At 42.8% G+C, this 15,537-nt stretch overlaps 1 protein-coding gene across 1 annotated transcript; it reads right to left on the bottom strand.

The window, feature by feature from the left end:
• Positions 1-278: 278 nt before the first annotated feature.
• Positions 279-14,990, bottom strand: baz1b (bromodomain adjacent to zinc finger domain, 1B). Its single transcript, XM_062419539.1, has 21 exons — positions 14,305-14,990; positions 12,876-12,992; positions 11,641-11,785; positions 11,325-11,517; positions 10,877-10,998; positions 10,429-10,626; positions 10,153-10,341; positions 8,719-10,003; positions 8,265-8,432; positions 8,026-8,164; positions 7,658-7,881; positions 7,288-7,405; positions 7,083-7,181; positions 6,496-6,673; positions 6,048-6,233; positions 5,777-5,924; positions 5,055-5,202; positions 4,783-4,898; positions 3,903-4,033; positions 3,656-3,762; positions 279-3,092 (listed from the first exon to the last, which is right to left on the bottom strand). The coding sequence occupies exons 1-21, from the start codon at positions 14,421-14,423 to the stop codon at positions 2,426-2,428; spliced, it is 4,797 nt and encodes a 1,598-aa protein (XP_062275523.1). The 5' UTR covers positions 14,424-14,990; the 3' UTR covers positions 279-2,425.
• Positions 14,991-15,537: the final 547 nt, after the last annotated feature.

The following is a 15,537-nucleotide window of genomic DNA, read 5'->3' as shown; positions in this document are numbered from 1 at the left end:
ACTGGATACTGAAATAGTCACGTGATTAAGTCCAAACTCAAGCACAGACAACTTGGTCTTTTCCACAAAGTATTTGCACAGAAGTTGCTCATCCCTCTCTGTGAATAATGAAACCATTTGTGAGTTTTGGCTTCATCACATCATATTTGCAGCTGATTGTGCATTGAATTGATGATTCAGATGTTCTGAGGAAGAGTCGACAACAGAGAGAAAGAGATCTGTTTGATATTTTATTAAAAAGTAAATAAGACATCAGTCAGTGGTCACGGCTAGCCCATTTTCCTCCCCAGTGGCCTATCACAAGGTTTACATATGGCAGTGATGTCTGTCTCACCTGGGGACACTCGTTAAGGTCAACACAAAATAAAGCAGGGAGAACTACGGTCTTCGTCCATAGCCTTTATTGGAAATTCTTTACATGTGAATCCTCTGAAAACCTGCCCCAACCCACCTTTAGAGACTATAAATATATATATAAAAAAAGGAAGTGTAAAAGACTTTTGCAGTTCCTCCAAGAATAAAGAAAGCATATACAGTCAGGTCTCCTCTTGAGAAGGGCAGTCACTTTTTTGCTTGTTGGTTGAAATGTCAAGCAATTATAAGAGTGATTGTAACAACTGTGATCATGTCAGGAACAAAGCCGAATTAAAACAGAAAAAAAAAAAACTGGGAGGGGGGGGATTGACGGCAAAGTAAAATCAAAAACATCAATGATAACAGCACTAGAAAAACAGCACAACACAGTACAGACAGAAGAGGGCAAACCAACCACTGCCTTTATATATATATATATATATATACATACCAGTATATATTCACTGCTGGCAACCTCACAGAGAAACTACACAGACACTTCTGCACGTTCAAAAGTGTTTAGAGAGGTTGTTTAGTGGGTGTTGTGTCTCATTCAAAGAGTTGCTGCAGCAGTTTTCCTGCCCTGCGTGACTTTAAAGTAAAGCAGCTTTGTGTTTACTCATAAAATTACCACATCTACACAGCTTCCACACAAAGCAGCGACAGTCAGGTGTTACAACTGTGTCACGGAATCGCCTGGGAGCTGCTAGGGAATATTTTTCAAAGTGCAGGAGTAGAGCGCCACCTGGTGCCTCTGAGGAGCTGGTTTCACTTACTGTATGTCACAAAATCCATTTAAATGAACAGGGGCGTTAGGTGTTTGCTACAAAATGTACAGACGACTTATACAACTATTTCTGCTGTGACAAATGTGTGAAAAGAAATATCTGACATGTTCTCTGCATTGACTAGGAGAGCCCCAGTTGAAACTTGCAATTTATTGGATGTGATTAAGATCAACTCACAAGTCTCATTTACAATACCAAATAAAATGTGCAAAAAATATCAAATATTCAAAATGCCCATTTTCTTAACAAACATCACATTTGTTGTTTTTAAACACTGTTTACAAATGTTTATGCACATAATTTCAATAAAATGTGGTCCTGCAGCTGCTGGCATAATAGTTGCACTTTACACAAAAGAGTGCAAACTGATGGAGGGTTGAGGTACCGGTTCTTTTAAAGTGGCAGGGCACTACAGAGGAGGAAGGCTGCTCAGCTCTACACCAATAGCCGGGTCGCTGTTTTTGAAAACATCTTGGCACCAACAGCTGAGCGTGAAACTCTTGTCTAGTTGTGTCTCGACCCAGCTTTTGATAATAAAATCTGAGCGTAGGCTGGAAAGAAAAACTATAACTAGTAAAATCCTATCATGTTTATCTATAAACTTGCATTTGACCAAAAATATTCCTGGTGGCAAAATGCTTCGTACTAAGAGCCATTTTCGGGTGAGGAAAAATACATGTCAGCCATCAGCTTTGCTTTCTTTTTCTTTTCTATTTTTGAAGACAGACTTCTCAGTCTGCACTAAGGGTTTCAGCTACATCGACACCATCTCTTTAACAAGAACTTTAAGTCAGTGAAAACACGAGATGCAACATAGATGTGGATGGGACAAATGTTTTCAGTGATGGCTGTGACAGACCTCCGATTACACAGCACTGGTGTTTGGGGAAAGTAAATGTAAAAACAAAGCAGTTCACATGACATTTTTAGTCAAATTAAACACTTGTGTGCATGTGAGGTTGTCAACTTGGAACTGAAATTCAAATCAAAGAGTCTTAAGAGCTATAAAGGACCTCTCCATTATCTCAAATGTCTCATTTTTCTTGGTTGAAAAAAAAAGAAAAAAAACATCACCAATATTAAACATGTTACAAATATAAATCGTTTTTCTTTTGTCATTTTTCAAAATATGAACATAAATTCAATAACACAAAAAAAAAAGTCCTTCTGAGGATTAAGTCCCGCTGAGGGAGGAGGAGATGGAGGGCTCTTGACCATTTTTAGAAAGAGCGGGACAGAAATTTTTAAAGCAAAGAGACGACAAAACAAAAGCACCCTGGTCTTCATGAGCGTTTCAGTCTCTTGGAATGTCGCTGATGGCTGGAGCGTTCGTCGTCACTGCTCCCCCCGCCGGCATCACCCCGGCCCCCCCGCTGCCGAGTTCTCCTTGTGTCCCGCTCGCCGTCACTATCCTGCTCCCTGTAATCCTTCTTGCCTGAGCTGGCAGAGGCTCTCTTACTTCTCCTCCTGCCATCATCCTCCTCATCATTGTCGTCATCCCCCTCCTCCTCTTCCTCCTCCTCACTCTCACTCTCCTCATCCCTCTGTACCCGACCATTTCCGCTTTTCTTCCTGCTTGATTTGCCGTTCTGCATTTTCTTCTTCGGTTCTTCTTCCTCCTCCTCTTCATCCTCCTCTTCATCTTCCTCTGATGTTGCAGGAGCTTTGCTGATGCGTTTACGTGAGCGCCGGCGGAGGTAGCTGAGGCCAGGCAGCAGCTTCTGGAGCAGTTCGGTAAAGGTCTGCTCCGTCTTGACCATACAGGAGAGCACGGTGCTGCCCTGCTGGTTGTACTCCTCTGCGTTGGAAAAGACAAGTTTCATGTCTTCCAGGAAGTCCTGCGCGTGCCGATATGAGCCCTGGCTGCACTTTCCGAGGATCGTCTGGAAATCCATGGGCTGCGAGATGATGTCCAGGTAATCCTCAGCCTCCTCTGTGGACACAGGCTCCCTGAGAGAAGAGCAGAGCATTATTATTGCTGTTGTTATTAATACATTTGTCTCATCCTGAAATATAAGCGGTTTGTTTTCCTTTTAGACTGCTACAAGGAGCGCTTGGGTAGTCGACTGGTTAAATCGTGTGAAACATAATCGCAGCGTCCCTGTTTCAAATCCAACAGGGGACCTTTGCTGCAGGTCATTTCCCTCTCTCTCTCCCTGCTTCCTGTTGCCCTCTATGTCACTACTGTGCTTAAAAATAAAGGCTAAAAATGCCCCAAAAATAAATCTTTTGATTGATAAGTTGATGATATTTCAGCAAAAGGAGAAAATGATCTCAGTTCAGCAGTAGAGCAGCATCACAGTCAACTGCAGCAGAAAAGCAAACCGCTGTTTACTTTTCATTTTGTCACTTGTCAATAATTTGAACATGCCCATTTACAAACACTGTCAAAGTTTCACAGAAGTCCTGATTAAGTCTCAAGATAAACACTTGAATGAGCACTTTATTTATAAAAAATAAAAAAAAGGCTCCCACCTATACATACAAACATACAGAGTGTGTTGTGAGCTCACCTGAAAGGCCAGCTGTAGCGGAATTTCATCAGTTTCTTCAGGATTTCTTCACACCTCTCCAGCTCCAGCGCCTGCCTGCGAACTCCTGATTGGGAACTCTGACGCACCTGCAGAAACCGCACACACAAGCAACAATTAACACAGAACATTAATACAAGATGCCTGCAGGTTTGTGAAATATACATCAACTCTCCTGTACACGTCATGTCATTTTTTTAAGCTTTAAAAAAGGTGTGCTGTTTCTTACCAGTTCGTCAATGTCTGCGGGGCTGTTGGGGCCGGTCCTCTGCTTGCTGCTTGAGGACGACTGTTTCTTGGATTTACTTTTTGAACTTTTCTGCCGAGATGAAGACTGCTTATTTTTCTTCCTTGGTCTCACTGTAGAGCAAAAATAAGTGATCAGGACAAGAAGTTAAAAGTTAAAAAAAAAAAAAAACTACTGTAGAAAAAATGTTTAATGTGTGATCAGTACAATACACTGTTTATTTTATTAAATAAGTTTATTAACCAATTCTGACTCTACCACAATAGTTTATTCAATATTTTGGATATGCTGAAATTCTGCTTGTGAAACCCAGTAAAAGTGCCACCATACATGTACAAAACAGACTGTCGCACAATCACACTACAAATCACTTCTTAGATGCGTTACAATCCTCTCATGAACTATTAGGCATCGATGCACAAAACTTAATCATTGTTAAACTTGACGTGTAGGCCTGAACCGACAGATGGGATCATCCTGCCACATACTTTGAGTGAAGCCAGATGTGAGACATGGCTTCAAAGCAATGTCCAGACGTGCGCTGTGCTACATGACAACACAAAGACAATAGAGACGAGGAGAGGACAGGGCCAGAAAGTCCCCGTCAGCATTCCTCTCATTCCCAAAACCTCGGCACCAAGGACCCGTTTTCCAAAACAGTCTCACTTCTTAAAACCTGTATCCTTTTGGGAAATTACCTTTCGTATACTGTATTCTATTTTCATTTAGTGCCATGGTTATTTAAATCCCTCCAACCCAACCTGTATGGCACACAATACATTTCCAAAAAGACTAATAAATATCCATTATTGATATTTATTAACCTGAAAAGCCTTTATGATTTTCTCTCCCTGATACTCACAGCTGTGCCCCATGGCTTTATAGTCATTGTCTTCCTCATCGTCTTCATCTTCCTCAGAGTCTTCTTCTTCAGACTCTTCCTCAGAGTCCTCTTCGTCTGAGTCTTGGTTATAGTTCCTGGAGAAAAAGATGGCACATGAAAGACTTGAATGTTCATTTTGAGGGTGGGGTATGTGCTCAACATCGAGGCAGGAGATTTGAAGTCTAAGGTTACCCAAGAGCGTTGAAGCAGCTGATTGTGGATGACAGAGAACAGAGACAAACCACAGTTACCTTGAACGGGAGCCGCGTCTGGCCACAGTGGGCTGGCAGGCCGGGCACAGCCACTCGCCAGCAGGTATGCGGTACAATGCTGGCCGCAGGCAGAACAGGTGGAAGGCCTTGTTACACTCGTCACAGAGGATAAGTTTCTCGTCGTCACCTTGAAGAGATCAGAACGAATCACAAGACTGAGCTAAAGGAGCAGTTTTACTAAATGTTCTGGTCTCACGAAAAAAATCCTTCAGTATCCTAATTTTTCCTGCTTTTCACTCCCTGAAAATGTCAGACATCTCTTGTCTTCATCTTATCACTACAGGTTCACCTGTTGGCCTGCGGAGCTGCCAGCGCTGAATGTAGACCTGCCTGACACTATTAGTCTGTCTTGCTCTGAGCCTGCTGCTGCCCCGAATGGATCTAGGTCTAGACTCCATCAGATGCAGCACTGATGGAGTCTGCCTGAGCGCTAGACAGGAAGCAGAAGATGGGTCGGGTTGTGTGGGTTCACCCACACTGACATTTTATATGTCAGCATGTAATATTTAGTTATACATCAGTTGTGGTGTGTAGTTTTATTGAAATGGTTTATTACATATTAGGTATGTAATGTACATTTAGAAAAAGAAAACCATCTTACAACAGTAATCTTCCCAATATCATAGTGCTCTCATTGGCTGCAAATAACCTGTTTTATTAACCCATTTTAAGACTAAATTGATATTTGAAACATTGCTTACCTTTCTTACGGCAGACTTTGCAACGGGCGTTCTCTGCAGACATGTCCCACTTTATGCAAGCGTCCAACATTCCTAGCAACACATGCATGCGGGAAAAGGTCTGGGCCTCTCGGATAGCCGTCTTCCACTTCTCTACCGCCGTTGCTACCTAAAAGGAAAAGTGTCATTTTTAAAGAGATTATTGGAGGCTACTTGAGCTCTTTTATGGATCATATCACTTATGAGACACATACTTGAACAGAGGCACAACAGTTTAACTCCATTCTCTCACCTTGGCCTCCTCTGCCAGCCTCTTCTCCTCATCCACCTCCTCAGATTTGCTGCTTTCTTCTGCTCCTTGCCTTTTCTTCTTTTTCTGTTTTGGAGCCATGAATCCCTGCAGGAACTTTTTGATTACACAGGCCTGAATGGTGATGATGCACTCGCCAAAGTCTTTCAAGTTATCCATTTCTTTCAACTGTTGAGGGGATGAAAAACAAATTTTATGAAACATTAGCTATCTTTCCAAACAACGACAAGACAAAATTCAGGTTTTAATTACCTATTTTCTTGACTAAGAAGACTAACCTACATAATCAAAATACCATTTCCTGTTAAATCTATCATGCGTTGATAGAAAGTTGATCACTCAACCACAACCTAGACACTTCAAGTCTTCAGTGAAGGTAAATGTGAAAGATAAAACTACTAACATAATATATTTCAGAAAAACACATCACCTGATCTTCGATGTCAATGTTGTCATCCAGGTATCCCAGGCCTCCCTTTTGGAGTCGTGAGGCTACTTCCTGAATATCACTGCGCAAGTATTTGAGCAGCTCTGCGTTACCGTCACAGGTCCTGAGGCCCAATTTACCCTTACGGGTCAGATGGATGGAGTGCAGGATGTCCTGGTACCTGTGAAAGGAAGGGACAGCTTGTATTTATTTGTATATTTACTCCACTGCTACCGCCGCCTTGATAAAACAATGTTGCCAGCTCTGGACAACAAACTTTGAGCAGCTTTCAGTGTTAAACCAACACTGTAGATGTTTGTCAGTGCTTTGGTGGCTCTGTATTCAATTCATTTTCAATTTAAATTCTTCTCCATAATCTACAAGTTTGTCACTAAAGCACCAATACAACAAATGCCAATTTCAAAATAAAGGCATTTCTGTTTTAACAGGAAGTAGAAAGCTGAAACTTTAAACATCTGTTGAATCACTTCAACAGATCTGACAGCTGGTAAAACCGGACAACGCTTTAACAGTTCAGTAGGAATGGATGGTTTCATGCTTGTTAAACTAATTATAGTGAGAGTGTTCACCTGCTTTGTATCTTTGTCTTCAGTCCACTTTCTCGAACCCCCTGAGAATGAAGACTTTCCAGCAGTTCATCCAGCTCAGCTGGGCTGTCACATATGAACCTGTGTGCAGATTCAGAAGTAGGACAGTTAGTAAGCAGAGAAGACTAAAAAGAAAAGCATGAAATTAATCAAATGAAAGAAGACAGACAATGACAGAAGCTCTCACCAGAGGTTCTGTCCCTGATTTGGAACTGTAGTTTCTATACAGACGTCTGCTGCTGCTGCTCCCTGCTGGGCACTCTCACTCACAGCACCATCTACGCTGCCATCATCCTTCTCAGCTCCTACAACACAGACCATAATTAACCAATGCAAGAATTTAATATGTGCATTTTTATGACTGAAGAGCTGAAAAAGCATTAAAACTTAAATTACCAATTATGTGCATACACAAAAGACTGTAAACCAAGAAAAACTGAACAGACATGAATGTGGAAATAAATCACAGGGAACCACTTTGAAGTTGATACCAATGTTTGAGTTTTAAAAACATCTATTTTTCTGTATTTTGAAGTTATCTATATCAAAGACTGTACCTTGTGACTCCTGAGTAGCAGCCGGCTCAGCGTCCGCTTCCTCCTCCTCCTCCCCTTCGGGCTCAGCCTCAGCTGGTTTTTCCTCAGGCTCAGCCTCAGCTGGTTTTTCCTCAGGCTCTGCTGGTTTTTCCTCAGGCGGAGGGGTGAAGTTGTAGTCGATGCTTTCATGCACCCAGCCTTTCTCAATGTACAAACCAGGAACCACATCAGAGAAAAGCCAGTATCTGGACGAAAACACCAAGAAAACGCATGGTTATCATTTGTTAAATATATGTGTTTATATGTTTGGCTATTCTGTTTTTTAATTAAACAGTACACTTCAGGCAGGGGTCTTCAGCTGGCCAATGGAAATAATTTGCGGCACTAACCTGTTATGGTTTCTGTCTGTACCCAGCGGCGTCCTGCGCATGACGAGTCTGGCTTTGGTTATACCATCCTGAAAGGCCCTCTCTGCAGAAGCCCTCTGCCTACGCATGCGCTCCTCCTCAGCTTCCTTCTCCATGCGCTCTAAAGTGGGATAACAAAATATAAGAATGAGATATACCGAATTTAAAGAATGTCAGTTTTGAAATAGATAAACTGCTCCACGTCTTGCTATGACGTTTACCTTTGTTCTGCCTGTCCAGCTCCTCCTTCTCCTTCTTGGCTTGCATGGACATCAGCCGCCGGCTCTTCACTGAGCTGATCATGTCCTCTGGCTCAGGTTCCGGCTCCGGCTCCACCTTTACCTCCTTTTTGACCTCCTTCTTAGCTCCGCCCTCTTTTTTCTTCTCACCTTTGAGCACAAAAAAGCCAGAAAGAAAACTAAGAATTTATGTTTTGTTTTTAACTTTTATTTACATTTTGGGGACAATTATTAAAAAAAGACACTACCAGAAGATTCTTTTAAAAATGAATATCAAAAAATTCATATTAAAAGACAAAAACAAGCTGCCATGTGGGTATTATATAAGCTTTATAATACAAATGAGTGGGAGTCGCATTTTAAGTATTTTAAAAGTATGAAATCTTCACATTTGAGTCACTACTGCTAGAAAAGTACTCTTGTGATTCTCGCCTACCTTTGCTCTCCATCTGCTTCTTCTTCTCAGCCTTCTTGCGGTCGTTGACCTCTTTGAGCATTGCCAGACGCTCCTTCCACAGCTCGGCTGACCGTTGCTGCATTGAATCAACGTGGTCTTCCACAGAGTAGGTCATGAGGATGCGGTGGCACAGAGCCACCAGGAGGTTGACCTTCTCCTCGGGGCTAAGTTCAAACACTTCGATTGTCTCAAGCTTCTCCAGGAATTCACTGGTCACCACGTCATCGAAACCGCCCAGTGCACCAGAGGCCTCTGATCCCTGGCCGCTCTCCTCACCGTGAGCGTCACATGGCCGAAGACACAACCGAGCCAGCTCCGACACTGAATGCATGGTTAGGGGGATCTCAGATAAGGGCATGTCGAGCTCACTGTAGCCTTCTGCCAGCTCGTCCTGCAGCAGCGTCTGGAGAAGCACCACCAGCACACGGTTCAGGTAAAGGAAGCCTGAGCTTTCCCCAGACAGTGCTTCCATCAGAGCCACAGCAGTGATGGGATACTGGTCATCTGGCATCAGCAGCCCAGCATAGGCGTTAAGGAAGTCTACAACCATAGCAACATCCCCAAACAGGGTGTTGGGCAACCCCTCGGGCATGTCTACGAGCTTGAATGTCGGCATGGTCTTGCCACCTTCGATCTCCTGGTCCTCATATCTGCGTGATTGTTCACGACGGACCAGCATCTCCTTCTCCCGCCTCTCCTTAGCCTTTTCTCGCAGTTTCTCTCTGAGTTCTTCCCGCTTCTTCTTCATCTCTTCCTGCCTTTCCTCTTCACTCATGGCAGCCCATCGCCTCTTCTGCTCCAGCAGCTCCCAGCGTTTCTGCACCAGCTCCTTGAGCTCCTCAGGTAGTCTGCCTCGGTCATCTGGTGACAGGGTCTTTGCAGCCTTTGAGATGAGGGAGGAAAGGGAGTTCTTTTTGTCCTCTTTGCCCTTGTTCTCCTTATAGTAACGAAGGAGGTGGAGAGCCATAGGATGCAAAGGCTTCCCCAGCTTAGGTGTGCCCATGCCAGTACTACGAGCTCGCTTTTTAGGGCTACCAGCAGGGGTGCTCTTGGCCAGATGCAGCAGGGTCATCTGCTTCATCTTCGGTGTTTTAGCACCAGCTTTTCCATCTTTTTTAGAAGCTTTGAGGACGTTGAGCTTCTTATCACCGCTCTTTCCAGTTTTCTTTCCTTCTTTCTTGTCCCCGGACTTTCTGCCTGATTTTGGAGTGGATGGAGCCGAGCTTTTCCCGTCTCCTTTTTTAGGAGTTCCAGAGTTCTTTACCTTGAGAGGGGAACCATTCATTTTAATTTTCTGGAAAACAGACGAGATGGGCCAATTTATGCAAAGCTCTGATTTTTGTGGGATACTCCATAATCATTAGCTTTTGTCTTTAAAACCAAGTCTTCATGTGAATATACAAACCAGCTAACCTGCATGTGGCCCCAGATGGTGGGACTAAGAGGCATCCCCATAGCATCTTTCTTCTTCTTCCTTTTCTTCTCTCCCTTCTCGTTTCCTGAGTCATCGCCAGGTGTGTCAGGGGTCCTTAACTTCTTGCTAGGTTTACCCTCAGGAGATGTCAAGCTCTTGCGCTTTGCTGAGGGATTCTCTGCTAAAAACTTCAGACAAATATAAGAGTATGAGCCAAGAACAAGCAACATTGGTGAAATCAAGTAATATGAAGAAAATGACCATGAGTAAATTACCTTGTGTGGATCAAGAAGAAAGTCACTGAATTTACTGGGCAGATTAAACTTTTTCACCAGTTCATCTTCGACTACCCAGGGGGCGCTCTCTCCCATGCCCAACCTCAGAGCGTAGTGCCTGATGAAGTAGCGCATGATCTCCTTGGTTGGAGGGCGCTCCGTTCTGTTAAGACTGTCCACTGGGACATCACTGATCACCTGCGACAGAAATCAGTTAGAAAGATTCAACGTCATTTTCTTTAAAAAAAAAAAAAAAGTCTACATAAATCTCAACAGGTCATAAACCCCAATTAAGCATTTTGAAAGATCAGTTACAGACAAATATACGTATAATCACACAGAAAAACATAGGTAATAAAAACTTTCATGGGTTACAAGATGACACTAAATTGTGACTAGCAAAGAAAATTTTGGAGCATCTTTTCATTTCTGGCAACGGGATAATCACCTTGTCCTCATTGATGAGCTTCACGTCATATTTATGAGGAAGGAATTTGGGCATGACCCATCTCTTTCTCTCCTCCTTCATAGCAGTGGGAAGTTTCCTTGGTGAACGTCTTGCTCTGTCACCTGATAGGAAGCAAATTATTATTATTTTTTTTTTATATACACACACAAATATTTTTAAGGAGAATTTACTCAGACAGACATTCAGAAAACCGGCTGCCAAAAAGTTAAATGTAAGCAAAAACATGAGCACTTAAGGTCATTTTCCAAACATAACATCTGACTCTACCCGTGAAACAAATCAAATTTGTAATTCTTAACTTCTTAAACAACACTACAAGTTGTGAACCTAAAGAAAATACAAAAGATAAATATTTCTCCAGAAAGTCTGATTCTCTCTATGCTCTGTAACATTTTCGATGTGCTTAGTTGTTTAAGTTTGCACTCACTGAGACTCTCCCTCCTGTTCTCTTCCTCGCGGGGAGGAGGTTCCTTCCTCTGGTTCTCCTGACTTGCGTTCTCCTTGTCACTGGAAGGAGAGTCACAGGCACCTTCAAGTTTCTTCTCTCCTGTCTCGCCCTCTGGGTTTTCTAGTGGATGAATCTTCACCACCTTTGCTGGTAAACTTTTGTCCTTCCCCACCTGAGTTGAAAAGTGTTGAGAGCACAGGTGGTCAGCAATAAGTCACCATCATAAGCTCCATAAAAGGCGTTGGAAAATAACCGACATATGAGACAGTTTGGAGATTAAAGAAGTCAAACTGACCATGAAGTCACATTCTTCACCAACAGCGTACTTGGTGAGGATTTCTACCCATGCCATTTCAACCAGTTTGTCTAAAGACACTGTGTTGTGGTGGACCATCTCCAGGACCGGCTTCTCAAACCACTGGGGGTACTCCTCCTGAAGCCTGCACATAGAAAATGGTCAATCATTTCTAAAAAAAGTTTTAAAGATAGAAAAAACACACACACACTCATACATAAATAAATGAATAAATAATGTAGTTTGAGTCTTGCATCTTCCTCATACTGTGCTCCACTTTGTTCAGTATAAAGTGAAACACAGGTTTAACTGTACTGACAGTCTTTTAAAAAACCCTCAGCAACCAAGCCCACTGCCACGTCAGACCTAATTGGTCATGGGTGCGTGTAATCTATTCATGACATGATTTGTCACATTGTTTGGATTTATTTGATGCTCCTGATTTTCTCCGACTCCTCAATCATCATAGGGACCAGAGTATTACATAACATGGTTAAAAAAAGGGCAAGAGCAGCCACTAGGGGGAGTAAAATCTGTTGGCTAATATAATTAGACAAGAGCTTAAATGCAGTTTGTGACCCTGAGTGACTTAAGCTCTGGGCAGCTGTGCAAGGCTCTGTCTTTGCTGTGACATCTCTCCTGGCTGCAGTTTGGTTCAATCCTCTCTCTGACAGGACATACACACGTCCAGCACATGAACACCTGGTTGGTGATAAATGAACTGTTGACAGTGGTCAAAGATTATCAGATGAATTGTTTTAGTGTTTTCCCATTCGCAGATCACAATAAAAGGAACCTTTACCAGGCCATTGCTGATTCAAGGATGACTCAATCACACACCCTCTAAATAGAATAAGAGGAGGAGCACCAAATGTATCCAATCATAGCAAAGCAGCAAGCCTTGTGACCTTCACTGAAAGAGTATGACTCTTGTGATACTACTGAGCTACTGTCAAAGAAGATAATCTGCAATTAGAACAAAGTGTTCTTTTTCCTGCTGGTTATTTAGACACACAGCCAAAGTTTTACTGGACATCTCAATGCAAGCTAATGCCATCCACTTAACTGTGTATTATTCACACGTATACCGTTTCCATTATCAAATCTACAGCCAGTACAAAGTCTGGACAGTCTGTACACTTTATGCTGTAATCAGCAGAGTTGACCACTGGTTCTTATTTTACAAGCTGGATGGAAATGTGAGCATAAAACACAAATCTGGATTTAATACTAACAGTTCGGTGACTTCTTGTTCCTCCTCCCACGCTTCTTTGTGCGTCAGCTGGTTGCTCCCAGTGCTCTTGCATGTCCAGATGCGTTCACTATACCTCTCCAAGCGTGCCTCATACTCTCTGTAGACATTTTGTCAAGGAAATTACAACACACATGTAAAATCAACACATCCCCATTGTTAAGCTATTTACTTAGTAAAAAAACCAAGAGCAGGCTAAACATGTTCATTATCAACCAATTAATGCCACTGATGTCAACATGTTATAATGAGGCTGAGGCCAGGGAGCACCCATCGTTCACAAAAATTATTTCCATTACAAACACTTAAGGTGTAGTTATACACTACTAAAGAACAAAAAGGTGAGAAAATTCTGTAATGAAGAATGCAAAACAGAAAAAGTTTAGGGACCTGGGATAGAATAATGAAGAGCCACTGATAGTAGGGAAAAAAGTTCTGACAACCTTAAATTCTCGAGTTTGAAAAAAGTAAACACTCCTATGGGTAGTTGATGGGAGTTAGACTGTGCTGCCTCTGATGAAGGTTAAAGCATAAAATAAAGGAAACAAGACTGACAATTGTCAAAGTTAATGTAGATGGGAGAATGTGAAAAAGTACACATAGGCCTGGGCTTCACATACTGTAGCTGTTTCTAAAGGAAGTTAAAAGATAGACACAAATTTGTTGTGAACAACACATCCGCATCATTTCCAGTGTAAATACCCTTTATAATAACTTAGGTACACAAACATGTCTATAAATGGCTACTTTTAGCACTAGATGTGTCTTATGAAGTATTCATAACTGGCTCCATACTCTTGCTGACAGTAGCAGACCTATGACGTTTAATGTTTTCATAGAGACGCCTAAACAAAGAGGTAAAGTTACCTAACTATTACACCACAGCCAACCTATCCCAACTACCTCCCAAAATACTGTGTTAAATTAGAATGTAGTCGTGTCTGTTGTCCACCTCAGTAGCTCCAGCGTTGATAGCTGACTGTAACGAGCCGGTGAATCAGACGACGGGCTATTGTGACATAATGGGACACCTAATGTTAGTTAGCAGCCAGCTAGCATCTGACAGCGGGGCCGTAAAGGCTGAAAGTGAAATGATGGGTTTTAGCAGGTCTCTACCATTCACTAAGCGTAATAATTGTACCATGTGCCACGCATATTCACATTTTTAGCTAGCTAACTGAACTAGCCAGCTAACTACAAAGAGCGGTGTCCGTATAATAACCTAGCAAGCCTGTCATCCAAAGTAAAACTGCACATGCGGGGAAACACCAAATCCAGAAAATGTCGGGTACCATCAAATAGTTAGCGTTAGCCTGCTAATGTCTGTGTGTAGGGCAGAGGGTGAATCCAGATGGACAAAGACACATACATAAGCAGAGACTGGGCACCAGCATCATGTTTTAAAAGGATACTCTTTGTTCCTGAAGGCCTCCTTGCTGTGCTCGATGATGTAAACCTCCTCTCCCGGGCCTGGCGGCTCGGCTAGCGGCTTAGCTAGTGGGTAAGGTTTCCGGCCCAGAAGCGGTGCCATTGCAAACTCCACAAATGGCACTGGTGCCAAAAGATATAATCAAATCTTCTAGCGACGAACTAGCACTGGGATATATAACAGTATGTCCTTAGCATGTATCCAAAGTGCAACGAATTAATCAACCTCACGGTAGCACGTATCACGTTACCGCCGGCAGGCCCGGCGCTCAACGTGGAGCAGCTAGCGGAGGAGCTAGCTGAGGCAAAACAATAACAGAGCGCTTCTCCCGCCTCACCGGAGCCGTCTCCTCTCCTTTAAAAGCAGCGTCATGCTGGAGGTTTAACGCAAAGTCTTGGGATACAAAACAGGTTGCTAGACGATAGTTGATAAACTTTTTAGTTCCTCCGGATGAGCGTGATAGGATGCAAACCGCACAGTTATCAAACTCGCAGCCGAAGCAGGAGAGGTCTGGCGCGCTGTGCAACTCCCAAAGTCTTCACAAACTAGGCCTGTTGTCGGTTAAGTAATTGTCTTTGTTGCGTTTTCATACTGTCAGAGCTTCTTCTTATCAGATAACAGAGCAAAAAACTCTCACGAAAGAGTAACCGGGATCAATCAAGAGGTTAATTCCTTGTCGAAATGGCGGGAGTTTTTAGTCCACCGGCACAATTCCGTCCACCCTCGGAACTCCCGTTTCCCCGGCAGCAAGCGGCGTCGCACACATGTCCCGCCCTCTCTCGACGCTCATTGGCTCCCTCACTGAAGCACCCTTATCGAATTTATAGAACACAACCTCTCATTGGCTGGTGTAGCCCGTCTATTGTCAGTCTGGGACAGCCCCATTCACATAAACCACGCCCATCCGATAATATAAATTAGAGGTCAGCTGATGACAATAAAGATTATATGATACATTTAACTCGTTGAATACTAGAAATATATTGCAATATTTAGATTGTGTGCTCGTTGAAACTAAAGTAGCCTTTATTTATCTGTGAATCATCACATACCCCATTGTCTGGGCTCCATTTTGAACAGGTCTGATTAGACAATAGGACAGCCTACATAAAGACATGCTTTCATAATATAGGCCTTGCCGTACAACAGAATCATAATCAGTTTTATTGGCCAAGAATGCAGCATACAAATAATTTGTCTTGGCATTTGCTCCCAC

Source organism: Scomber scombrus, chromosome 5 (assembly GCF_963691925.1).
Source record: "Scomber scombrus chromosome 5, fScoSco1.1, whole genome shotgun sequence".
NCBI classification, from domain to species: Eukaryota; Metazoa; Chordata; class Actinopteri; order Scombriformes; family Scombridae; genus Scomber; species Scomber scombrus.
This window is presented reverse-complemented; position numbering and strand designations above follow the sequence as displayed.